At 45.4% G+C, this 26,376-nt stretch overlaps 1 protein-coding gene across 2 annotated transcripts in view; it reads right to left on the bottom strand.

Moving 5' to 3' along the window:
- Positions 1 to 9,306: 9,306 nt before the first annotated feature.
- Positions 9,307 to 26,376, bottom strand: part of ETV5 (ETS variant transcription factor 5) — a 74,239-nt gene continuing 57,169 nt past the window's right edge. For both annotated transcript variants that reach the window (XM_036766997.1, XM_036766998.1), the window contains exons 10-13: positions 20,317 to 20,385; positions 20,040 to 20,209; positions 14,339 to 14,440; positions 9,307 to 11,868 (exon numbers count right to left, since the gene is read on the bottom strand). In XM_036766997.1, coding sequence (XP_036622892.1) covers positions 11,647 to 11,868; positions 14,339 to 14,440; positions 20,040 to 20,209; positions 20,317 to 20,385 — 563 coding nt within the window. In that variant the 3' untranslated portion in view covers positions 9,307 to 11,646. The remainder of the gene's footprint in view (positions 11,869 to 14,338; positions 14,441 to 20,039; positions 20,210 to 20,316; positions 20,386 to 26,376) is intronic.

The raw sequence follows: 26,376 nt of genomic DNA on the forward strand, positions 1-26,376 counted from the left end.
TGATTGCTTGAAATCAATAGAATCTGAATTGCTATAGTTTTACATAGTTATCTTTCCTCCTGGATGCTTGCAGGATTTTTTTCTTTTTTATCATTTTCAAGTTTGACCACAATGCTAGGTGGTGCAGTTGGGATAGAGTGCTGGACCTGGAGTCAGGAAGACCTACATTCAAATTCAACCTCAGACATTTGCTGTGTGACTTTGAGTGGGTCACTTAACCTGCCAGCCTTAGTTTTCTCAACTGTAAAAGGGGCATCATAGACCCTATCTTTCAAGGATGTTATAAGAATTGAATGAGATGTTTGCAAAGCTCTTAGCATCATGCTCAGCACATAATAAGAGCTTAATAAATGCTTGCTCCCTTCTTCCTAAACTTTGACCCTTTCCATGTTCATGGTCTGTCCTATTGTCATATCTCTGTTGTTTTTGAAATTTCCTTTTTTAAATTTAATTTATCATTTGTCATATTTAGGTTTTTCCCAACTGTCTCCCTGTCTGCCCACCTTGCATTAGGGATGGCCACCATTTGACACAGATGGATATGTCTATAAAACCATACCATGCATACTTCTGTTTATCAGCTCTTTCTCTGGAGGTAGATAGCTTCTTCCTTCATAGGTCCTTTGCTGTTGATCATAATATTTTTAATACTCAGTATAACTTAATTTTTCAAAGTTATTCTCCGAACAATATTGTCATTACTGTGTACAATGTTCTCTTGGTTCTGCTCGTTTCACTCTTCATTATTTCATGCAAGTCTTTCCATGTTTTTCTAAAATTAACGAGTTCATCATTTCTTACAGCACAGTAGCGTTCCATCACGATCATATATCACAACTTGTCCAGTCATTCCCCAGTTTATGGGCATCCCCTCAATTTCCAGTTCTTTGCCACCAAAAAGAGAACTGCTATAAATATTTTAGAACATATAGGTTCTTTTCCTTTTTCTCTGATCCCTTTGGTAAACAGACTTAATAGTAGTATTGCTGGGTCAAAGGGTATGCAGAGTTTTGATAACTCTTTGGGCATTAATTCCAGATTGCTTTGCAAAATGGTTGGACCGGTTCACAGTTCTACCACCAGTGTATTATTAGTGTCCCAGTTTTTCCACACTCCTTTTTGACATTGACATTTTCTCCAGTTTTTTAAATTTTTCAGGAATTTTCTTGTACAGGTACCTGAAATACGGTAGGCAGATTTATTCCTTCTTTAATTTTCAGAGAACTAGATAATCCTCAGATTTCCCTTTCTTGATTTGCTCTCCATATCCAGCTCTGGACCTTCCATCCTGGGGCTCTACTGTCCAGATTGTCAGGATTGGGTCTTATGTGGCCTGTTATATCTAGGCAGGCTTCATTTATGGCCTTAGTGTACTCCCCACCATTTTCTTGTCAATCGATTTGCAGTAATGCACGGACCATTTCTACCTGTACCCTCACTTACAAATTCTAGGATTGTAATCAAATTAATATTGCCATTGCTACTAGAAAGGGTGTGTTAATCCATTCCATCCACAATTCCTGTAATTTTCCAAACCAAAATATGCCAGCCTCTGTATGTATTGTCTCTTTCCCAAGAGAAGGTAAGAGTGACATCATGGCTACTTGGAAAGCTGGCCTTGAAAACAGGGAGATTTGGGTTCAAGTCTCACCTGACACATCCTAGCTTCATGGACTCTTGGCACATCACTTAATCTCTTAGTGATTTATCCAATTCTCTAAAATTACAAGACTGTAAGAAAGTGCCAACCTGCAATGTTAAAGGGACTAAAGAGAATGACATGTTTGCCACTCCATGGAGAATTCCTATCCAGAATCCAAATGGAAGGTGAATTTCTCATAGCTGATGAGTGACGGAGTGCTCTGGGTGCTCGTTTGTTTGGGTGATGGTGCCAAATGTCAGCTAGGTTGTACAGTGGATAGTGGGGCGGGTGAAAGGGGAAATGACTGAGGAAACAAAGGTTCGAGCTTCTGAGTATATTGACTTATTAAGCAACGCATGCCAATTGCATAACAAATCAGGACTAGGATTCCTCAGCATGGCACTGAACCCCAAATACAGGGGGAGGCAGATTTTTATGCATTAAAAACAATTAATTGATTAAGACCAATTAATTAAAGGAAAACAATTAACCAGGATACAAAATTAAGTAATTTAATTTCTAATTAGAGGAAAGATTAGGGACCTTCCAAGCTAGGAGGAGGAGAATGTGCAGACATAATTCCCTGAAATCAGAAATAGAGTTGTCCCACTCCCTGGAAGTATCTAAGCAATCAAAGGAACATAGAAACAATACCTGATTGACCAGTATGGGGCCAGTTTTCAGGTAAGACATACGGGATGCTTGAGATGTATAATTGTGAGAAAACTCCTTTTGCATCAATCTTTGGATCTGACCGTGTTTCTGGTTGGCATAACCTGGGTCCTTAGTTAAGGGTCTCTAAACAACAAACAGAGGTGGTCCAGCTTCCCAGCCACACAGGGCTAGGTTCAAACAGTTTAATAAAGTTTTCTCACAATTCCCACAATTGAATACAGTTTTGTCGCAAGAAAGAAATCGGACTAGATCTATAATTGAATAGAAAGGGAACTGAGCTAGCTCCAGAATTGAGACATAAGATGGAGTCAGTGTGATTAACTCAATTCCCACAATTCCTTTTCTGATTCATGAGAGAGGGGCCAGCCCATTTCCCCCATGGATCACTTATCTATAGACCAAATCTATAAGGTTTTTCATATATTCATAATCAGAATAACTCAAGTCAGACAACAAATAAAACTACTTAGAGGGCTCACAACGAACTAATTTGGAGAGGGGAGATTTACATGTCACCAAGGTAACCAGGAATACTCAGTAAATATAAACATCATGAAACAAAAGGCGTAAGTAATATGACAGACGATGGCCATCAATATTAAATAACATCGAGTCTCCTTGTAACCTAGTAACATACCCCCAACATCCATTTAATCATCACATTTTGTCTTTAGTCCCAGATGTTCCATATAGTCATCTAGTCCCTGGAGATAGCTTCTCTTGGATGTTCTGGAAGAGGTCTCATTCTCAGGACAGCTCAGAAAGGGGCTCTGCTTCTCTGGTTCCAAATCACTTGTAGAGATTCCTAGATAATTCCCCTAAAATCTGCCAGTAACAAGACTTAATACAATTTAGTACAATCTCTGGACAATCTTTCACCCGCCATAATAGAATGCTGAACGTAGAGTCTCAAGACCAGAGTACAAATCCAGCCTCAAGCACTTATGAGTTATATGAACTGGGCCAAGCCACTTAACTTCTGTCTGTCTCTCTGTCTCAGTTTCCTCATCTACGAAATGGACAGCCTGCCTTCTCAATATTTCTTTGCTGGTATTTCTTTCCTTTCTTCCTTTCCAAAGTTGTTGTCAAGGTCAAAAGAGGTCATATTTGTCAAGCACTTTGCAAAACGAAGTGCTATAGAAATACTAAGAATTCTTACTGTTATCATGAAGCCTGAGAATGCGATGAGGCCATCTCAAGGAGATCCACTCAAAACAGACTCGTTTAATAGTCCATGCAAGAAAAAAAACAAATGCATAAGAATGCCCACTATCCAGATTATGACATGCCCTTCGATGAAAGAAGCAAGCATTTCTTAAGTGCCTACTACATGCTAGGCACTGTGTTAAATGCTTTACAAATATTATCTCATTTGATCTTTCCAACAACCCTGGGAGGTAGGTGCTATTATTAGCCTCATTTGAGTTAGGGAAAGTGAGGCACACAAAGATTAAGTGACTTGCTCACTAGTAAGTGGGCGTATAGCTGGTAAGTGTCTGGGGCCATATTTGAACTCAGGTCTTCCTGACTCCATGTCCAATATTCCATCCACTGTATTACCTAGCTGCTATGGAGACAGGGGAATCCATCTCCAGGGCACTGCAAAGTCCTCCTATCACATGGAGAAGATATAACTGAGAAAGCCAAGGTTCACCCATTCTAAGCAGAGTGAGGGTATTTGAATGAGAGTTGAATGACAACAGAATCCAAGAGAACAGACAATTCCTATTCTGATTCCTAAAAGAAGGAAACTTTATTTCATGCCCAAAAGCACTTTAGAAAAACAAGTTTATTAGACTGGTTGATCAGGGGAATGCTGTAGACACTACACCTCAAGGAGATATCTTTGGGGACAAGATGGAGATATGAATGGGATGCTAGTACAGTTGGGTGGATCCCCAACTGGTGAATTATTAGATCTGAGCTGAGGGTGGTGATTGTCAACTTGGAAGGAAGTCTCAGGATGAGGGTCACAGTACTCCCCTTGGTCCCATACAATTCAACATTTTTATGCATGGCTAGGATGAAAGCAAAGATAACATGCCTTATCAAGTTACAGTTGACATGAAGCTAGGATGAAAAAAAATGTTTGGATCTTATGGCAGAACTGGGATCCAAAAGACCTCAAGAAATTTGAATGATAGGCCAAATGCAACAAAATTCCATAGAGACAAATGCAAAAATTACATAAGATAGACTAAAAGTTAATTGCATTCACATAGGCAGAAGAGATTTAAGTCATGTGGAAAAGACTAGCACACTTCAGTGGCCTGTTACCTCCATCTGCATCAACAGTGTAACAGAAGTCAAAAAAGGTCATGTGATTCAGGGAAATGTTCCTTCTCTGCATTGAATAGGACCAAAGACAGACATCTGGAGTGATGTTGCAAAGACATCAGATGTGACGTCATGATTCATGCATGAATTGAATTGAAGTGAGGCAGCTTTGCGCAACGTCTCCAGTCTCACTTTTTCCTCCAGAGTCACTGAAGTCCTAGTGGCAAGACAAAAGTCAAGACAACTGGTGATGACTCCTGAATGACCTTGATGTTTTTGATGTCTGACCAAACTCTAAGTGCTCCACAGCGTCTGCTCCAGCCACCTTCATGGCCACTGGAACAAACTCTTCTCATCTGCCTATTCTGCTGGGGGATGTATACCTCTAGCACAGGGAGACCTCCCCCAACTCACAAATAGGTTGGATGCCTGTCAGTTACCCTCAACCTGGTTTAGCCCATGTACTGAGACGATTTGCTGGGATAGGGCTGCTGCACATACTACAGCTCCATGGAGTGCCAGGTAAATGCCAAAAATGGATGAGCAACTCTGAAAAGCCCTCGTGCCAGAGGTGCTAGTCCTCTTGGAACACCCCATGCACCCAGGGAAATACTAAAAGCAAAAAGTAAAGTGGTTTCTTTTATTTTTTTTTAAAGTATTGGGTAGTCTTATGAGAAAGGCATTATATACACAGGTCAAAGCAGGAATATCTCAAAAAGAACAGTGGAAGGGTATATATAGAGAAAAACAGCTGAGAAATTTCATCAGAGCAATTAGAGGCAATTCCCAAAGAACAATTAGGTTTTATTCCATGCCAAGCACAGATTATTCTCCACAGTGTATTTTCCAGGCTCTTTTTTCCAGTCCTCTTTTAAATGATTAACCATTTCCTTTGAAAGGCTGCATTTGACAATTTTTACTCGGTGCAACTGATCCAGGTAAACGGTCCCCCCCACCCCTTTATCTTCATTGCTGCCTCAGACTCTATATGACCTCCCTTTGGTCTGTGCAGATCCTCCAAGGAGCTGGTATGGGGTTCTGGACACCTTGAGGTGTTGATGGAAAGTATCTTTGTGGGAGTTTTCAGCTCTGTTCTTTCCATGGCCAAGAAGAGTGGCTTGAGTGACGCTGACATTTAGCCAGTAAAGACCTCCCCTCCACCCTAGTAGAATAGAAGCTCTTTGAGGGCAGAGACTACTGAATGTTTATCTTGGTATCTTTACCACTTAGCCCAGTGACTTGCAGAGGGTAGGTGTGGAATGTTTGTTGACTTAATTGAACAGCTGTTAGAACTCAGCCATGCAGCCAGAGGACTTGATTCCCGCTTATTCTCTAGCTATGGTAATAAGACTTTCCTTCTGCCAGTTCAGCTTGGAAGCTTAATTCAAATGTTTATGCACGCCAGCAATACACTAGACAATCCAATCAAACAAGCATTTATTATGTGCGAGGCACTGTGCATACAAAGACAAAACAACAACAAAAAAGAGTTCCTATCCTGTGCTTACAATCCTTTGGTAGCGGGAGATACTGCACATGGAAACACAATCATCTGAGTAGGGAGCAAACAAACTGTAAGCGAAGATTTCCCATTGGAAATGGAGCAGGATCTGAGCCTTGAGTGAAGGGAGGGAGGAGGGCATGGGAGACTGCCCATGAAAAGCAGGGGCAGGAGGTGAAGTAGCGGGTCTAGGGAAGAACCAGCAGGCCAGTCTGGCTGATACACAGAGTACATGAAGAGGAGGGATGCGTACTAAGTCCGGAAAGATGGGCTGGAGCCAGATTATGAAGCACTTCAAACAACGGACAGAGAAGTTTACCCTTTTTAGTGCCTGCTGGCTCTGTCAAGCTCCTTCAATGTGACTGACCCAAGGAAAGGTCAGAATTCACTGGTGTTATTGACAAAGCATACACTACCCTGTCCTCTCCCAGATTTTAAACCCCTGATTTCTCTGCGCCAATAGAAACAACAAATACTGGTATGATCAATCCTGAATTTGGTGGGTTTGGAGGCAATTCATTTTCTTCGCTTTTGTTTCAAGAGCTACATGCAAAGTCCTAAAAAGGCCTCAGAACCCGTCGTTGGCCATGCTAAATTCTGCTACTGCCAGCAATCAGTTGTCCTTCTGTATGGAAACCATTTTGATTTTCATTCTGCATCCACTCTCAAACCTGCCAGTTAACAGGGAATAATTCCTTTGCTTTATTCTACTTCTTAATTCAGATATTAAAAAACGGAACATTATTATACCCTATTTGGCTCATGAAAAAGGGGCAGCCAGGTAAAGCATAGTGGTCTCCAGAGTGGGAGCCCTGCTTGTGGCAAGACCCCAAGGGTGTGTGATCAACCAGTGGGAAGTGGGTTGCATACCATCCTCTCCAGAGAGCCACTCATTGGACTTACTATCCAACACTTACACTGCCTCCTTCAGTTATAGCTCAGAAGCTCCCCACCCCCTTCTGCCCAGCCCTCTCCCTCTTCTCAGTCAGATGGTAGTCTCTCAGGGCAATTAACCCTAACTCAGATACCCACAGTAGTAACTTTGCAGGTAGCACTGGGAAAATCTACCTCACTCTTCTCCTCCTGAACACACCTACCAAGAAAAAAAAAGTTTGTGATATATTTGGGTGCATGATCAAAAAAGTTTGGAGACCTAAGGTGTAGTGGATAGAACTAGCTAGTTTTAGAAGGCTCAGGTTAGAGTCTCATTTCTGACAATACTGGCTTGGCTATGTGACCCTGGACAAGTCATTCAACCTCAGTGTTCTAAGCAACTCTTTAAGACTAAATTGTAGAAAAAATGCTGATCTGCATTGGTGGGAGTTTGCTCATCCAGAAATTCCCTAGATCAATGAAATCAAAGGTCAGCCCGCATCCCTAGGCTCATGAAAGGAGAAACCAATTATGACTACACAGCACGTTTTTTGTATGTCCTTGTCCTAGTTCAAACTGCTAAAAGGGAGGCAGTACATTACGAGACATCATTAGATTAAACCTTGATACAGGGCACGAGCTGGGGAATCTGCCCTTGGATAATGGAAGGAGTTGGACAAACCTTATTATGCCCAGAGCCAAGAGAGCCAAGCGCTGGCAGCATCCAGCCAGCCTCCCCAGCTCCCTCTTCCCTTCCCTTCAATGCACCTTCTCTTCATCAAATGAAGCCATTAGATTGATCTGACAGGGACACGCAGTCATTCTTCAGGAGTCTTTATTCCAGGGGCCGATCAGCTATCTCCAGTCCTACAGTCACACACTGGCTCAAATTGCTTTCCAAGCCCTTCGGATAGCACCGAGATGCACAGGCAGCCCTCTTCTCTGAGACCTAAGGGAGGTCATGCTGTTGTTTCCCTTGTAACAAGAGCTCTGAAAACCCAAATTCATTTAAACCCATAAGCTAGGAAGAGGAGAAGGCACTAAAAAACAAAACATCCCACACAAGGCCCTCAATTTCTGGTACTTTAGGCCTTTCGGAAAGAACGGACAGATTGGTTGCAAATTGGGGCAAATGATTTCTTTTATGCAGTTAGGGAAATTAAAAAGATCCCCTAAACTTTTAGAACCTATTTTAAAGAACCAACTGCTAAAAAAATTTAGAAATGGAGAGAGAACTTTTAAATGGGTAACTAGAAAACTCAGTTGTCATGGTGGCCCTTCCCCTGTTGGGCCTCACGTAGGCCTTTTCGTGACCAATTTTGGCTATTGGCTTGGGTCATGCATCCCCTCATTAGATTGGATGGAAGCTCCACAAAGGTGAGGGGCAGTCGGTCTTCTCTGGAGTTTGTGTGGCGAGTGCGGAAGGTGCTCAAGTCACTGGGCCAAGCTTCCAGTCTTGCCACTTACTTGTGTGACCATGGGCAAGTCTCGGGACTTTTGGGAGACTTGGTTTCCTTTTCTATCAAATGAACGTTATCATACTTCAAATATACATAAAGTAGAGGTGTCCCTATTGTGCAGATTACGGGGTCCCAGAGCTAGAGCGTGAAGAGACCACCCTCAAGCCCACCAAGAGAGGGGGACTTGGGTACCTAGATCCAGAGCTACAGGGGACCTTGAGGTCATCCTGCCCAACTCCCTCACTTGGGAGACAATGCAAGAGGCCAAGGGGGGTTGAAATGATTTGCCCAAGGTCACAGAGGCTGTAAGTAGCAGAGCTAGGATTCCAGCTCAGGTACTCTTATCACAAATTCAGTTCTTTCCACTACACCATACTGCTTCCCTAAGGAAGGACCTGAATCTCATATTCAGCATCTATCTGCAGGTCCCATGGCTGGTAAACATCTGGGTCTGGGCTTGAACTCCTCTGCCTCCAGGACCAATGACCTGCGATACCACACAGCTGTTTATGCATGTTCTAGAAATGACTTACTCAACCATAGGACTGTTTTTTCTCTGGCAAGAACTGTGCAGTAGGGGGAAGGCTCAGTGGGACCCATGGTTCTTCTCTAATACTTTGAGGGTAAGGAGAAAACAAAGTCTCTTCACACAGTTCCTGTGGCCTCACCAACAACCAACCCCATTCCTAAGGCAACTATGAAGAGGAAGGGGCTCCGGCTCAACAGAGTCCAAGTGGATGGGACCTGTTTGGCTCCTCCCAAGACAGCCTGAGACAGGCCCCTGGTGCACAACTAGAATGTTCATGAATGGCATTACGTAGGAAGGATAGCTTTTGCTTGCTAATTGAAGCCGATGTTGGAGGAAAGAAAGAGGCAGCTTTGGAGAGCAGGGCAAACTGAAAGCAAACGTCTTTATTGTACACAGTACAGAATGTAATGCAGCTTGGCAGGATGCAAATGGCCCTGCTCAGGGGAAAGGCTTTCAAACCAACTCCCAGATTAAACCCTTTCTGCCCTGGAGACTTTCTCCACTCTGGAAAAGAACCCAAAGCCATCCAAGAGGTCAGTGAATCTGGTTCCTGGGAAGGCCACACCGATGCCACTATCCTATGCCTTGGGACAGACAGTAGGGGGGAGGAGAGCTCAGCCTACAAAGAATTAGCGTCACCCTGACTAAAACAGAAGAAACCCATCCAAATAAACCCCAAACCAGTGAAAGTAAAAAGAAAGGAAGAAAAATCCTATACAGCATTTACAACAAATAAATTTTTAGCCAGCTTTTTTGGGGGGGAAGAGGGGAATAAAATATGCATATATGTATAGAATATGTGTAGGTTAGAGAGCTATAATTACACCATCTGGAACAGTTGTCTTGATTACAGTATGGTGCTAATTAGGCCAAGGTCACAGGTTCAATTTATATGGGCTAATTAGCTTTACACAGAGAAACACTCTGTTCCATAGCCAGACAACACCCCTCATCCCAGCTGATGACCCAGCTCCCAATGTGCTCTTGGGGATGAGGGGGACTATCTGAAACAGTGGCTGGCCAAGCATGGCCCATCACCCATTGATGGAAAAATAACTTGGAGCACATTTTATTGATAGTGAGTCAAAAGGGTCATCTTCACAGACAAAGACCAATCCGTTCACTCTAATTATCTTAGATGGCTAGGGAAGCTGAGACTGACACCTCAGATTGTGGCAGGGGAGCACTGTCAAAGAACAGACATTCTCCCTAACTAGGCTTCAATGTCTTCTAAGCCTTGATTGGCTGCTGACACACTGACAGAGAAAAGAAATCAATGAAGGGCCCAGAACAATATAAGAGGGAGATATGGCAGGGAATGGTGCTATTTACCTGTATGCAGGTATGCGTCTCAAACCCCATGAATCCTATATGCAGGGTTGATAGACCAAGGTGAGGAAGAGGATGAAATGGAAGTCATCAGCTAGATCCATAGAAATAACCTCAAAGGCTCCCACACTGTGACCAGGTTCCAATGGACATGAAATGCATTATGTACATAGACTTTCCAGATAGAGTATGCCAGTGAATATGGGTAACTATACACAGAAGAGCTAGGAAGAGGATCCATGCTGCCCCGTTTAAGCTTCCAAAATGTACAACACAGGTGCAAATGTTCCATTGGGTTAGTGGGGGCAGAAGGCAGAAAGCCCACGGCAGATGGGCTTCAGGCCTGGCTCTGGTGGGGTCCCGAGCAAAGCCCTTTTCAAGCTGCAGCATCGTGGGAGAGTCAGCAGAGCCCTGTCTAAGGAGAACGGCGCTGAGCTTCCAACAGAGAGGATTTTTGCTTTAGATACCAAAACTACAAAAACCAGTTTTTAGAAACCGCTTTGCCAAAACAACCTTCCCCCCACCCACTCCCAAATTCCAAATCAAAAGCAAAACCAAATACTGTGAAGAGTGTTAATCACCCTTGTAAAAGTAAAGCCATCCCCAGCAGAGCCTGGTGATCGGGAAGAGGACGAAGGCAGCTCGTTCCACTGGTGACAGGATGGGGAGGGGCCCCTAGGGAGGGTCTGGGGTGTATGACCTGAGAGCCATAAAGTGGTAACATTGTCCTGATTTTGCCTCCTCTTTCTTAGTCAAGAGAAAAGAGCTTGAGTCTTCATTTCCAATTGAAGTCTTGTAGCTTTGAAATCCAGGGCTATGGAGTTCCACGTCTGTGATTTGAGCCTCCCTCCCCAATTGAGCCCAGCTAGTCTTGGGTCAGTGTAGAATTTCTTTTTCAATTCACTGTTTGTGCAAATTAGAACTACTTGAATGGAACATGAAGGTACCTCTGAGCCTTGATCAATGCAAAGCGACTATCACAACAACTTTCTCCTGACACAGTCTCCTCAAGTCCATGAGGGCCATCTGTCCCCAACGTCCAGCTTTGCATACACTGTCCAGAATGACTCCATTGGCATCCTCTTCTCCCCAACTTCTTTAGGGTGACAGCTGAGGTTCCTACCACACTTGGTGGCTCCCTTCCTGCTCCTACTTCCCTGGCTGGGATCCTTCCTTCGAGGGTGCCAATCCAGGCCAAGGCCCACCAGAATAATCGGGGCAAGCTTTGGGAATGGCGGAAAAAAACCCAAAAACAACCAATAATAATAATAATAATTAATAATAATCAAAGAAAATCACTGCCTTCATTTGCCTGAATGTGAACTGCTCAATCTGGCACTGGAGCTGCCAACTCAGCCACTCAGTAAGCGAAGCCTTCTGCATAGGGGAGGCTGGGGCAGCGATCCATGTCGAGGAGGTAAGCGGGGTTGTCCTCAAAGTGAGTCAGGGGTAAGGTCTCCTCCTCGTTCAGGGGGCAGTCAGACTCAGCCTTCAAGAAGGGACGCTGATTGTCTGGAAAGGCCATGGAAAAGAGAGCATCTGGATCGCAGACAAATTTGTAGACGTACCGCTCGCCAGCCACCTGATGGAAGAAACACATACCGTCTGTCTGTAGGTCTGAACAGCATGAAGGAAGGTGTGGGTGGGGGTGGTCTATCTCTCTGGAAGCCACTAGGGAAAGGGCAGAACCTTCACTGTCCAGACTGACCCCACTACATCTTGCCTTCTGCTCCTTGCTGACCTCTCCAGCCTTCACCTTTTTAATAAAGACCCCCTCTTTTTCCTTTCATTGTTTGCCTTTGAGGGTCTTGGCCCACCCACACCCTCTGGCAGGTGGCTTAAAATTGACTTTGTTCCACTGTTCACTAAAGAACCTGTCAGTGTTCAACCTTATAAAAATTGGCTTTGCTTCAACTGAAGCCACCCATCTTTCCAGAATAGGGGGACCGGGGGGCCAAGATGGAGAAATGTACAGCTGACCTTAAACTCAGGCTCCACAGGAAGGGCTTAAGATTTTGAAATGCTATGAATCCCCAGACCAGAGGGCCTGTGCCTAATGGAAGGTCTTTCCAATGCAAAAGAGAAATGATCTAATGCTCACTGGATATTCTGCATTCTCCAGGCCATTACTTCCCTATGCTCAAGTTAGACAATTGAGAAACTACCCTCAAGATTTCTTAGTAATGGAGCAGCATCCCCAAACTTGCTGGTGTAGGCTGGATAACGAAGGAGCCAAGTCCTTGAGAATTTCCCCTCCATTCTTTCTTGAGCATCTCCAAGGGGTGTATAGAGACTTCTGACTTAGCTGGAAGCTCAGAGAAGACTAGGTGTGACAGACAGGAGGCTAAAACCGTAAAACCAACACCTTCTATCATCTATAGACTTCATTCAGACTAACCATCGTGGAGGAATGAAAGTTGTCTCCATTCAATGTGACTAAATTCCAGCATGTGTTTACTTTATTGGCTGGCTCTAAGAAAATCTCCGACTGGGGAAATGTAGCTTTGCTTCAAGAGCCTCGTTTTAAGAAGTTTGTTTATTACAGTGGCTGGACAGAAGCATGGTTCTGATCATTTCAAAAGCTCCTAATTTAAAAGTGCAGCCCCTTGCTCTGGAAGATGACAAGGTGGATCTGTGAACGTGGTTGGCTATGCCCAGTGCTCTCTGGGGCACGAGCAATGCTACAAAACCAGAGCTTGAGGGCGTGACATTTGTGATGGGCTCCCCTAAGATGATGACTGACCCTTAGCAAAAAGTCTTAAGGAATGAGGGCAACATATTCATGATCAGCTCAATCTGCCTTGAAATCAGAAGACTTCTATTTCCACTTATTACAGCTCACCAATGCTCAGGCCTCATCTATCTTTCTAAAGTTCCTAGTTACTCCTGGTCCACAGGACATGTAACAGCCACCAACTACAAACTGATTTGATTATCAGAGATCAAGTGTGCTTTTTTTTTTTTCCAAAAACATAGGCATCTGTAAGTGGGAAGAGTTTCTATTTACCCAAGTTACTGGGTCTCCTAATAGCCACAGCTTGGCTGCCCCCAAGGATAGAGGCCTCTCTCCACCATTACTGCAGGGGAGGGAGAAGGGCATTAGCCTCCTACAGTTTCTCAACCATCAGACCTGGTGGCAGGAGTAACAAGGCTAGAAGAGAACCAGAGAATCTTGGGATTGTTCCTCTTTTTTACACCTGCCCTCTACTCCCTGTTGGACGATTCCAGGCAGAGGCTGATGACTGTTCTTAAGTTGCACTTGCAACATAGTTTAGGACTGGACCTGTGATTTCATTCGGTTGGCCAACCTTCTGGTGAAAAAACCACTCCTGTGAATGTTGGTTGGCACCTTCTCCACAGCTTAAGAGTCTCAGGTGGCGGTCTGGGGTCATGCAGCCAGCATGTGTGAGAGTACCAGCTCAGGTACCAGTGTTCAAAGGCTCACCGTGGCACGATGCTCACTGGCTGCATGACCTAAGGCAGGTCACCTAGGTTCTCTGAGCTCCCAGGACCACAGCATGGGCAGTAAGCTCTCCATCAAGCTTACCCACCTGAAATGTTGCAGTATAAAACAGGAAGAATTTGGCAACGTCCACCTCCAAGGAGCAGCACGGTAATTAGAAGGAGGGGCCACTAATTTCTTGTCACTCTATTTACCCTATTTTTGGTTTCTAAATTCTGACTCTCACTTGTCCCATCCAGGGAATTTCAATGCTCCTTCTAAATCTGTTCTAACTTAGCTCTAAATCTCCTGTTTGTTGGCATGTTATCTCCCTTTAAGAAATCTGGCAATGGGGGGGGGACTGGGGCTGAACAGAGATCGCCACGTCATAGAAGTCACCTCAATTCTAGTCTCTAAACCTCCAGTGGGAGAGTCTGGATTTTCCAGGGAATCTCCGCCTTCCTGGTTCATTCTGAATCACTGAGCTAAGGCTCCCGCTCTCACAAGCTCTTGTTCTGGCTGTTACAAGCTGGCCTGTTTCAGTAAAGTCCTTTTGCAGGGAGTCCTTTCTTTCCCACCACACTTCTCTGGGGGCCTACCAAGTCCCTACCTTCTGCATGATACCCTTTTCATAATAATAGCGCAGAGAGCGGCTCAGCTTGTCATAGTTCATTGCTGGTCGGTTCTTCTGGATGCCCCATCGTCGAGCAACCTGAGAAGAGGAAAGCAGAGGGTGACAAATGGACCCCACGGGCCTCAGTCGTGTTCTGCAGAGCTGGCCCTGGGAGCTTGTGGCTTCCTGACCCGCTAACAAAAGGGCCTAAATGTTGATTAAATGTCATGACTAACCCCCAGATGGGCCTGGAGGGTAAAATGAGTCCAAGCCCTTTAAGGCTACAGTGGGTTCAGCTAATGTCTCAGCGGAAGCCGACATACTTCTCTTCTCCCCTGTATGAATTACTGACCAATGCCCAGAGCTATTAGCATGTTGCCGTTAAGTGCTGTGGTTTCTGTAGCAGTCAATAAGGAATAATTAGAATGGTCATCCCTGAAACATTAGAAACACACTAGTGAGTTGCTAATGGGCTAAGAGAACCAAAGTTCAATTCTAATAAGATTGGAGAGGGGCTGGGAGACATATTCTTTTGCAGCTCCCACAGTGAAGGGGAATCAGATGGTTTGCATCTGCGACCATCCAATCCTAGGCTCCCAGGGGACTTTCAGAATGGGCCTGAAAGCTTGGAGCACCATTATCTATCTAATGAAAAATTAATAGGGCTTCCCAAACAGTGCTGAAGTGCATTAAATCCCACCCAGTCCACCTGAGGCTCAATGATGGAGAGATGAAATCTGAGGCCTGTGTAGACAAACTGAAGCCAACAGCCAGGAAGCCTTTCCAGTGGCTTGATGAATTAGCACGCCAAACCATCTTTTATCTCATATGCGTGCTGAGATACATGGACAGATATTGAAACCCCACAAACACTCTGCATTTCAGCTTTTTCTCCTATTAGAGCCCTGGAGCTCCCCAGGTGGTCCAGCCAAGAGTTTTCACTTTTGTGGATGCATTTTGGAAACATTTTCTGCACAAGATAATTGCTGATTGATCAGCTGCAAATCTTTGTGCTTTTACAAACTCAACATTAAACATGTGGTTGTAGGCAGGGAGAGGATTTCTCAGAGGGAAGTCAGGCCCCTGTGCTCTATACTGTGTATAGCCCTAAGGCTCTGTGCTTGGAGACAAAGACAAAAACAAACCCATCCCTGCCCTCAAGGAGGTTATGTTCTACTGGGCAGTGGAGAAGGAATGTAGCTTGGTTATTATCAACTATTTCTCCACTCCAATTTAGTATATGAAAATGAATTGTAAAAGCATTCTAGAAATAACCTGATAGCTAAGAAAAAATGTACACAGAAGTCAATCTTGTGCCCGTACCTCTACCATATGTAGAAAAGAAACTGTCTCAAAGCCCAAATTCAATAGGTCTTGAGAAATGTTGGTCTTCATTGCTGAATCTGAACTTTTCAAATATGGTGGAGGTATGGTCACCAAATTGACTTCTATGTACATAAAAGCACTGTCCGAGGTTCTGAGGCCATAGAGATTTAAATGACATTAAGTCAGGACACACATAAGTGATTTCATTTTAGGGGAAGAAAAAATACCACCCTAATTTTAGCCTTCATTAACCTGTTATTCCTTGTGTTGCACTACTCAAGAATGAATTCAACATAAAGGTAAAATAGTCAAACAGCTTAAGAAAATTAGAAAGAATAATTAAATGCTACAGAATGGAAATCCTTCGTTTCATCAACAGCCCCATGATCTAATGAACATGGGAGCTTGCTCCAGTGGTGCCCTCACTCCATTCCCTCCTGTCTTCTCATCCTAGGGATATCTTGCCCCCAATCTCCCATCAGTCCTCTGGGAGATCTCTTCAGGAGGCTGAAGGCATGCCTGGAGGCCTCTTCCTGACCTCTCTGTGGCCATCAGTGTGCTCGTGAGTCATTGTCTCGTTTCTGTTTCCTCTACATGCCTGGTTTCCCTCCTTTTCTGATCACACATTTTTCAAATGGTAGCTCTAACATGAGCTTCTTATGCTACCGCCAGCTTATGCCCATCATTCTCCACAGCCAGGTCCTGGCAGCCCCTGGAACCTACTGTCCAGGAGGTACCAGCATACTGGAAGGCCCTTCCTTGGGGGCTGGCCACTAAGAGATGACTTCTTTGGTCAAGGCAATCCATGGAGAAGAAAAGATACAAATAAAAAAATCCAAAAGAAACTAGAGGGAGAAGGGACAGTTACTAAGACAGAAAACAGTCTCTCTCCCCTCCTAATGTACAGTTTGGCGGACATGCTCAATTATACTAGAGCACGACTGCCAGCCCAGCCCCCAGGATGTATGCAGAAGGGAAGCCCAAGCACATGCTCTCAGCACATCCTGCAGCTTCAGGGCTCAGCTCTCTCCCTGGCATCGCTCACAGAGGCAGAGTTTCGGGAACAGCTCCTGGGAGTGTCTGCCCTGATCTCAGGCTGCTCTGGTAGCCATAGTGACAAGTTCTCATTCGGCACCCACCCATGCTGAGCCCACTCAAGAGCTCCTCGTTCCTTGGTGCTGCCTGACACACAGCACATCCTACATGGGGCGGGGGCGGGGAGCCAGTGGTAGAGTGAGAAGCACCCCGTGTTTGTAGTCAGAGGCTGTCCACACTTGGGCCATCTCAGTGGCCACTTACTACCTGGGTGACTTTGGGCCAGTCCCTTAAACTCTTTGGGCCTTGAGATCTTCTATAAAACAGAAGTGTGGGGCTGGATGACCTCCAAAGTTTCTCCCAGCTCTAAATCTGTGACCCAAGTGGGATTGACTAATTAGGCTCTACAGGGTCAGACACATGACTGGGTCCTCTTTAGGATGACATATGGACCAGTTCTTTCCAAGGAAGGCTCTTTTTAAACATTCCTGTTGCAGTCACCCAGGGCAGGGGGAAGGGCACAAGACAGGCACTGGAAGGAAGTTCAGCCCTGAGCCCCGACAGGACCAATTCACTGTGTGACCTAGGATAAGTCACTGAATTCAGGGTTCCTCATCATTAAGAGGAGGGGGCCAGACAAGGTGATCACTAAGGTCCCTTCTGGCTCTACAATCTGTGAATCAAAGCAGTGATCTGCCCCGTGTTCTATCAACCCTTCTCCCCCACCCCCAAATATTCATTAATGCAGATTCACAACTAAAATGGTTCCAGATTAAAGCAGAGTCTGTCATAATTGAGAGGGTGCTAAGCTGGATGACTATCAAGAGACATTTGATTAGGGGGACTGCCAAAACGTACAGCGTAATGGATATTGTGGCTAATTACCCAGCTTGCACTGCTCAGCTCCACAGCTGCCTACAATTACGTCCCAAACAGCTTTTTCCTCGGCTTCACCCTTCAAACTACTCATGAGATTTCTCCTTACAGTGATTTCAAGGTGTTACTTAGAAAACCTAGCCTTGTCCTGGGACTATGTAGGGTAAGACGCCCAAACCACATAGGGAATTTTTAAAGGAATGTTCTAGAGGGCAACAGAAGCCATTAGTGGAACCAAATCTGGACATGGAAGAATAGGAAAAGGCCATGAAGAGGCCTGAGTTGGGGGCAGTGGAAGAGAAGCTGATTCGTTTCAGGGCCCAGCACCGTGGGCTGCACACAGTAGGTACTTAAAACACCAATTTGCTCACTTATTCAGGCCACCCAGAGGGGCCATTCCCTCACTTCTGTCCTGGCCACATGGTCCCATTAGTTCTCCAGAGGATAGTTTCTTATTAAATTAGAAAGCCTAGGTTGGTCTTTTGGCTCCACCCCTCTACTTCCCATCTTCGTTACTGACCAGGGGGCTGGTGGTGTGACAGCCCAGCAGATGCCAATATCGGTGGTCCAGAGGCTCAAAGCCCAGTCCACCTGCTGCTGCACAGTGTGCTTTAGGGTCTGAGCCTGTTGTAATAAAAGGGCCGCACACAGAACAACGTGGGTCCCAGCGAGGTTTGCTGAATTCAAGGGCCCAGGCTCTCCCCTCACTTGGCTGCATCGACACAGAACACACAATCTTAGGGCTGAGTGAAGGATCTGTGGGGAATCAGCTCCCCCCCCCTTTCTACTCTCTCTTCATCAGAACCCTAATGCAGCTTATGTAACTTAACCATTGTCCTTGAATCATCCCTCTGGCTCTGGAGCTGGGTTGGGTCTTGATGGAAACAGAATGACTCATTCTATCTTGTGATAACAGAGGTTAGGATAACCAGGGGAGTCATCTCTAGAGCTGTGGCTTTCCAGGGAAGCACACTGTGTGTCCCTAATCAGGACTCTTAATGACTCCAGTCCCTAAGAACCTGCTTTCCAATCTCCTACAGTTACAGGCTGAACAAAGTCCAAACACCTTGGCCCACACAATGGACACAATTGGGGGGGGGGGTGATCGCTGTTATCTTGGCCTCATTTCTTGTTACTTACTATCTGGCCTGGGCTCATTCTGCTCCAGAGACTGAGCCTTCTTCCCTTCTCCTCCTCCCCCAATCCAACGCACCTCACATTTTCTTACTGCTGATGCCTCTGCGCCTGCCATCCCTTCCTTTCGAATGTCCTCCTCCTTTTTCTGATAGCCAAGCCCATTCTTAAAGCTCAACTCATGCCACCTCTTACATGAAGCCTTCCCTGAACCCCAACGGTAAAGGGGTTCCCCTCAAACCTCATTAATAAACTTGGGTCATACCGTGTGGGGGCGATCTGCCTGTAAGTCTTTCTTACTCTTAAGACCCCTTAGCTTGTTCTGAGCTCCATGAAGTCTGGGATTCTATTTTATCGAAATTTTCTAACAGCATCCTACATGCGGCAGGTGTTCGCTACTCGCTGAGCTGAATTAATTTGCATGCCAGATTTTCCTATTAAGGTGCAAAAGCTGTGCTCCATCTTTCTACTATTCTAGCCTAGCCCAGTGAATGGTAATTTTACACTTCAGGCCACAAGCCCTCAGATGTAGCAGAGAACATTTTCATTTCTTCTGCCCGAGAGCCTGGTTTCTTTCTTCTCTTCTCCATTTCAGAATAACGGGAGACAGAAGCTGGCCTTTCTGGGTGATGCTGGATCCAAAGCCCAGCCTGATGTCTTGATTCGCGTAGGACTCAGGAAAGGGGAGCAGAGCTGCAGGCCCTTTCCTTCCTCATTAAGAGATTGGAATCTATTTTGGGGGCAAGAGGAAATGGGAGCGGTTCCATGCGGAGGCCTTTATGGCCAGAGTTTGAGGAAACAGGGAGGAGAATGTGTTATTTACAATGGAGGTTTGGGCTATCTGCAAACCATTCCGATGCCGCAAACCATTCCAACGCTTAAGTTCACACAACGGACTAGGCAATTCTATCATCTGCTGCCCCTCTAGGCCAGGCCTGCTCCTAACAAGCAAGGCTTAGATGAAAATGGTGCCACAGCCCACTGTCAAGGCCTCCCAAGTGGGGCTGCCAGGGAGGAGAAATGGAACAAAGATGGGCTTCTACCCCCACAACACCAGATGTGGGAATCTCAACAGGAAGAGCAGAGCCAGAGGAAACACCAGCCCTTACCTGAAGTCTTTTGGTAGAAATACCAACGCTGACAGAGAACTCTCTACAAAATTGCTCTATTACCATCCCAAGGTGGTCTCTGAGAAGACATCTCTGTGGTCGAGAACAGAGCCCATATGGGAAGGGCAGGAAGGGCTAGCAGGCCTCCAAATATAAAAACAACAAAGGAAGCCAGAATAAACTCAACCACCAGCCTGTCTGGCTAATGAAACTCATACCTCTTCTGGTTCTATCAGCTTGAACTCCATGCCTCGACCTGTCCAGGCAATGAAGTGGGCGTTGGCTGGGTCATCAAGGAGAGTAACCAGGAACTGCCACAGCTGGAGGGAGCCTCGTCTCTGGTAAGGGGGCCCTTCCCGATACATGGTGGGCTCCTGTTTGACTTTGCCTGCTTGGACAGAGAGATTCATGTAACTGCCATTCCAAGGTGTGAAGGCAATCTGGAGGAAGGTTCATTACCTTGTTTGGCCTCCCTCCCTCCCTCCATCAACTTACCCTCCAGCCTTTCTGGTACGACACACGTGTCATCAAAGTACAATCGAGGATCTTTGTCACATGAAAAACCTGGTTGGGAGATTCAGAAAAAAAAGGTGGAACGTTTGGTTTTTAAAGATCTCAACCTATTTCTCTATTAGACCCTTAGTTCTGAAAGCTGAAATAAGGCGATACAATCTCCTGATATGGAGCTGCTGCATCAAGGCTCAGATAGAATCGGAGGGTTTTCTAAAGACTTTCTCCTTCCTGTTCTGTAAGAGCCGACTGAGCCCCAGTCCCCAGATGGAATCAGTTTTTGCTCTGAGACTGATAGGGCTTGTGGTGAGGGAGACAGGAGCTAACCACACATTTCCTTACACCTTGTGTAGAAATTCAGCAGGGATCAAGCATGACTGCCACCCTAACACCGACAACCCTGTTGTAATGTGAAGAGGCTACCACACACCTAGGACACCCTGCTGGCCTCTTCCTGGGCAAGTGCTAGTTTCAACCTTTCTGATAACTCTCCATAAAGAAAACCAGCATCACAAGTCTCACATGTTGGCCTTGGCAAACAAAATGTTCTTCTACAGTACCCCAAAAATGAGAATCAAGAAAAGGAAAGAGCCACTAAAATGGCTGGAGGCCTGTAGAAAAGCATCTGGAAGTGAAGAAGAATGAGCCCAGGGTACCCTGGAGACAAGATATATAGCTGAGGAACAGCAAGCCCAGACAGGATAAATGACTTGCCCAGGGTCACATATCTCTAAAGAAATTGAGAAAGGTGACAGGTGCCACACTGGGTAGAGAGTACTGGTCCTGGAGTAGGGAGGACCTGAGTTCAAATCTGACCTCAGACACCAGTTGTGTGGCCTCAAGCAAGTCACTTAACCTGGATTGCCTCCGAAAAAGAAAAAAAGAAATAGAAGAAATGACAAGATTTTCCAAAAAAGGTAGAAAATTATGGGAGGAAAAGGAGAGGCTAAGAAGGAAGATCTGAAATTCCAGGGCCTTGGAATTCTCTTTAGGATCATGATGGGACGTCCTAACCTATCCCCAGCATTTCCAGCTAAGATCAGAGGCACAAATATGCAAAGGATAGTCTATTTCCTAGATGTGAGGACCAATGTGGGAACTCTCTCCCCTGATAAAGACTGTGACCCTCCTACATTTTGAAACACCAAGCCTGAGTGACGTTTAGAAGGCACACGGAGAAGGGATTTGTTCACATTTTCACATGGGACTGCTAAGTGTCAGAAGTAGAGTGTGAACGCTGCAGGTCCCCTTCTGGCTCCAGGCCTAACTTAACTCCATCCCCTCTGACAGCGTCAGAAAAGACACCTCCGAGAAAACCCAGGGCATCTACCTCTTTGCAGACAATTCCTGCCTGGAGGGGAGGGGAGGCAACACTTGTGAAGCACAGAATATACAGAATGTGGTGGCTCCTTCTTTTTGTGCGATCAACACCATCTGACTGGGACAGCACCATACTCGGAAGAACTAAAGTTGGAAGTGGTGGAGGGGAACAGAGAGAGGGCGGCAGCCAGTCCCCTCTCAAAAAAATGAGGGTCACTGAAGCATCTTAAAAAAAGAGGCAAAAGAACAGAAGAAGACTAAAAGGCCAGACAGGCAGAAGAGCTTGAATTTATCGTCTAATCAAAAGAAAGGTCGGCTGTCTATAAGAGACTTCATGTACAATCCCCCTTTTCTGCTCTACTGTGCACGAGGAAATGAGCATCCTATTGGGATTCAGAATAAAAATAAAAATTAATTTAAAAACCTAAAGAAATACAGTAAAGTGGGGGAAAAAAGATAGAAGCATAGCCATCCTTTAAGGAAAATAAGCATTTCAAGAAAAGCCCTTTCTGATGCCTAAAGTTGTTTTTATCCCATGGTTTCAGAGGTTAAGATCTCTCTCAACTTTGGTCACTGAAGCAATCTCTTGTCACGAAAAGCCATTTGAAACAATCTTCTGCTTCTTAGAATGGGCCAATGGTTTTTACATTTTTTAAAAAGAGGGGGCTGGGAGGTAGGGAGAGCCCTAGATTCTATGACACTGGAGCAAGACAAGAGGAAAGCTGGTGTGTTGGCATGGAGATCTAGCCTCTGAATGCATGATTTGGAGCAGTAACCAGAACAAGCACTAGGTAAGAAATGCAAAGCTCCTAGAACTCCTTAGAGTTATCTGAATACAGGACCAGCCCTAAAATGCAGAGGCCATAGAAGTCCACAGCGGAAATGCCCAACCTGCTGCTTTCCCATGGCAGGCGCTCACTTGCTCGCTCTCTCTCTCTCTCTCTCTGTCTCTCTCTCACATATCTGTCTCCCTTCCCCATTCTCTATGCAAAACAAGATACTCCTCCCCCCCACCATCTTCTTAAGTCCAAGGTCTCTCTTCTGCATTTATACTCAGTAAGAGTAAAAGGTTCTATTAAGGCAGATCCTGGGATGTTTATAGAACTGAGATCTTGAGGGATAGGGACAGGCCTCTACACAATGGGTTTAATGGACAAAGCTGGAGGAAGGTAGAGAGCATAAGCTTAGATTCCCTTTGTCCACCCTTCCCATGAACACGAATGCCAGCAATCAACAAAACCTGCCCTCCTAGTGTGAGTACTAAGAAACTCTTGGGGCTTTAGGCTCCCATTTTGATTCCTAAATCTCTATGAATTCCAAATTTTCCTTATCTTCAGGTTGGGATAGGGACCTAGCCACTCTCTGGTATGTAGTATTCTCCCTGAAGACACTGATAGGGATATTATTTAAGTGTGTTAAGGGATCAATGCTAGGAGACAAAAGAATAACATTCTCTAAAGTCTACAAGATGAAAGAAAATGGCCTCAAACACACACATATACCCTCATAAAAGCACACACGTACACACTTCTGTGCTGAAACGAAGCAATAAGGACTGAATCACAGAATCATGGTCTATCCCATACCTGGAAAAAAATAAACCATTCCCAAGGGAGAGGAGAACCTGTTCTTCATTCTTCTTTTTGCCAGCTGGAAGGAAGGTTTTCCTGATATCAAGCCTATAAGTTTGCCTCTTTACAAGCTTTGCCCAGCATTCCCGGTTTTTCCCTCTGGGGACCAAGAGAACAAGTCTCTCTTCTTTTCCACACAACAGTGGGGGCGAAACTTTTAAAACCTTGCAGCCATTCTCTTCCCCCCACCTCCAGTCTTTTCATTCCCAGTTGCTTCAATGGATCCTCATGTGGCCTGCACTCCTGAACATCTCCTCTGGCCACCGTCCAGCTCAGTGACATCCTTTCTAAACCCATGCTCCAGGTGTGGCCTACCTAGGACCTCTCTTGCACCTCTTCACTCCTGGCAGCCCAAGGGGCTGAACTGGCACTTCTGTCTGCCATGACAGGCTCTGCTCTCATATTGAGCTTCAAGTCCACTGAAGCCTCCAGCTCTTTTTTCAAACCAACCACTCTCTGACTACAATGCTACCATTTTGTATTTATGAAGAAGCTTCTTTGGAAGTTAAACCCTCTTGAATTTCATTTTCTTGGCACAGCCCAATGCTCAAGCCTGTAAAGATTCTTCTGGATCTTGACTTTGATGTCCAGTGTTTGCTTCCCATTCCAGTACTGGCAAAGGCACTGAGCATACCGCACAGATTTTAATCCAAAGCACCACTAAGAAGGCCAGCCAGGCTCAGATGCTTGTACCGTTCCTTTCCATTGCTGCTGTCAAACCATCAATGACTATTCAACCATCTCTAGGCCCTCTAATTATGCTACATCTTAGCCCAAGACTCTCCATTTTTAGTTAGAGAATCTCACTACTTAATCAAATGCTCTGCTAAAACCTACCTCCATACCATCGCCCAGAATCTACTAACTCAGCAACCTTTCAAAAAAGGAAACAAGACCTGTAATGACTTAGTTCTTGATGAGCCCATGCTAGAGCTTTGGAATCATCACATCCTTTTCTAGATGTCCACTCATCATCTCTTTGATAACCTATTTCAGAATTTTCCCATGGATCAATGTCAACCCTACCATAAGTCTCTCACCTTCTCCTTTTTCTGAAAACTGGGACCTTTGCCAGCACTTCTCCCACTTTCCATGATCTTCCATCTATCAATGACAATGGTTTGACATCCCATGTGCCAGTCCTTTCAGCCCCCAAAGATGAAGTTCATCTGGGTCAGGTGACCCAAATTTATCAATGACAGCTAGGAGTTATTACCAGAGAATTTCTGGGGGCATTTCCTCACCAGGGAGCTGCCTCTGCCAACAAAACCACAGCTCCAGCCTGGGTCACTATTCCTATTTGTTTTTTGTCTTGTCCTTTCCAGTCCAACAGTCCTTCTTGGGTGAGAAAACAGAAACAGCCTAGAAGTGAGCAACTCAGTCCTTTCTCTGTTGTTGGTGATGGGCCCACTTGCCCTGAGCAGCAGACCAAGCCCTCCTCTGGTCCTCTTCTCTCCCCTCTGTCATCCTCAACCCCTGACATTCTTCTGGAAATGCTTACTTCTGGATTCCTTCTGTTATCTGACTTTGTATCCCTCTGCTGTAAAAAAAGACAGGGCCAGGGCCAGGGCCTAGAGCTAAGACTGCACCAGCAATGGGTATTCTCTGGAGAGGAAACGCCACCCACTAATGCTGGTCAGCATCTTCTCTGCATAGTTTTAGAGAGTGTCTGGAGCTGAAAGGTTATGTGACCTTTCCCTGGGACACACATCCAGGGTGGGTGACAGGTGGGACTTCAGGCCAAGTGTACAGGCTGCCCGTCTCCACTACACATTGCCCTTCTTTGAGTTCTCTGGACATTCACGTCAGCCTCTTCAGAAAATTTTCCTGTTTATTCCTCAGTAGAGTTGTTTCCTTTGGGTCATCTGACTTTTGATCTGACTTTTTCCTCTGAACTCTTTGAAACCTGTCCTCCCCAAGCCTAGGCTGAATGTCAGACCACACAAAGCTTTTCATTCCTTTTCTTATCACAGACTCTGCGATGGCACCTCGGCCCTTTTCCCAGAGTTCCCTTCCTTCATTTCATTTCCTCTAGTCTAAGACTGGACCTTCCAAAGAGCATCCTAATGGGACATAGTGCTGGGAGACTAGAGCCTGTTCCCCAAGCTCAGGTCATTATTAACTTCTCTTTAGACAACTCTTAACAGTTCCTTAACTGGTCCCTTCATGCCCAAGCTCCAATGCCATACCCCACCGGCCCATTCCTCTTCCCCATCCTGGCTTTCATAAAATCTTTCCCATGCTCAGCAACATTCGAAGGGTCCCCTAAATAAAGCTTCACTTCTTAGCCCAGAATTCAAGGGCCTCCATAGCCTGGGCCCAACCCTACTCAATCTGGCATCTGGGACAACTGTAGACTGATCACTGCTCTTCTAAATTTCAGTCAATCTCAACCCCTGGAGCTCCCTTTGCCCTGCCCTTCTGTTCCTCCTTCCAACCTGCTTCTCTATCAAAACCCTACCCATCCCTTCTAAGGTCCAGATTCAAATCCACCTCCTCTCTGCCACCTTCCCTGATGGGCTCAGCTGCAAGGGATGTGCCCCTTCTCTGAGTACATAGCACCTCCTTTGGGCCTTCCACAAGGCCCTTCTCATAGCCTGCCTTTTATTGCAGGCCCTGTGTACTTTCTCAATCTCTATTAGCTTGTGTGCTTCCTGAAGGCAGGGATAGGTGCTTCTGATGCATCTTTATATCCTTAATGCCTGGCACACAGTGGGTACTACACACTTACCGAACTAAAGTGAAGCAAACAAAAGAGATCGTACAACTTCCTAGCCTTATAGGATGCAGAGGAATTGTATCAGCTGGGTGGTGCAGTGGGTAGAGTGCTGAGCCTCGAGTCAGGAAGACTCATCTCCCTGAATTCAAAATGGCCCTGGGTAAGTCACTTACACCTTGTCTACCTTAGTTTCCTCATCTGTAAAATAAGCTGGAGAAGGAAATGGCAAACTGCTCCAGTGTCCTTGCCAAGAAAATCTCTAATGGTGTCATGAAGAGTCATACACAACTGAACAACAAATCAGAGATACACAGTGGAATGAGGACTGGACTTGAGTAAGGAAGGGCCTGGATTGTGTAACCATGGGAAATCACT

Source organism: Trichosurus vulpecula, chromosome 7 (genome assembly GCF_011100635.1).
Source record: "Trichosurus vulpecula isolate mTriVul1 chromosome 7, mTriVul1.pri, whole genome shotgun sequence".
Taxonomy (NCBI): Eukaryota; Metazoa; Chordata; class Mammalia; order Diprotodontia; family Phalangeridae; genus Trichosurus; species Trichosurus vulpecula.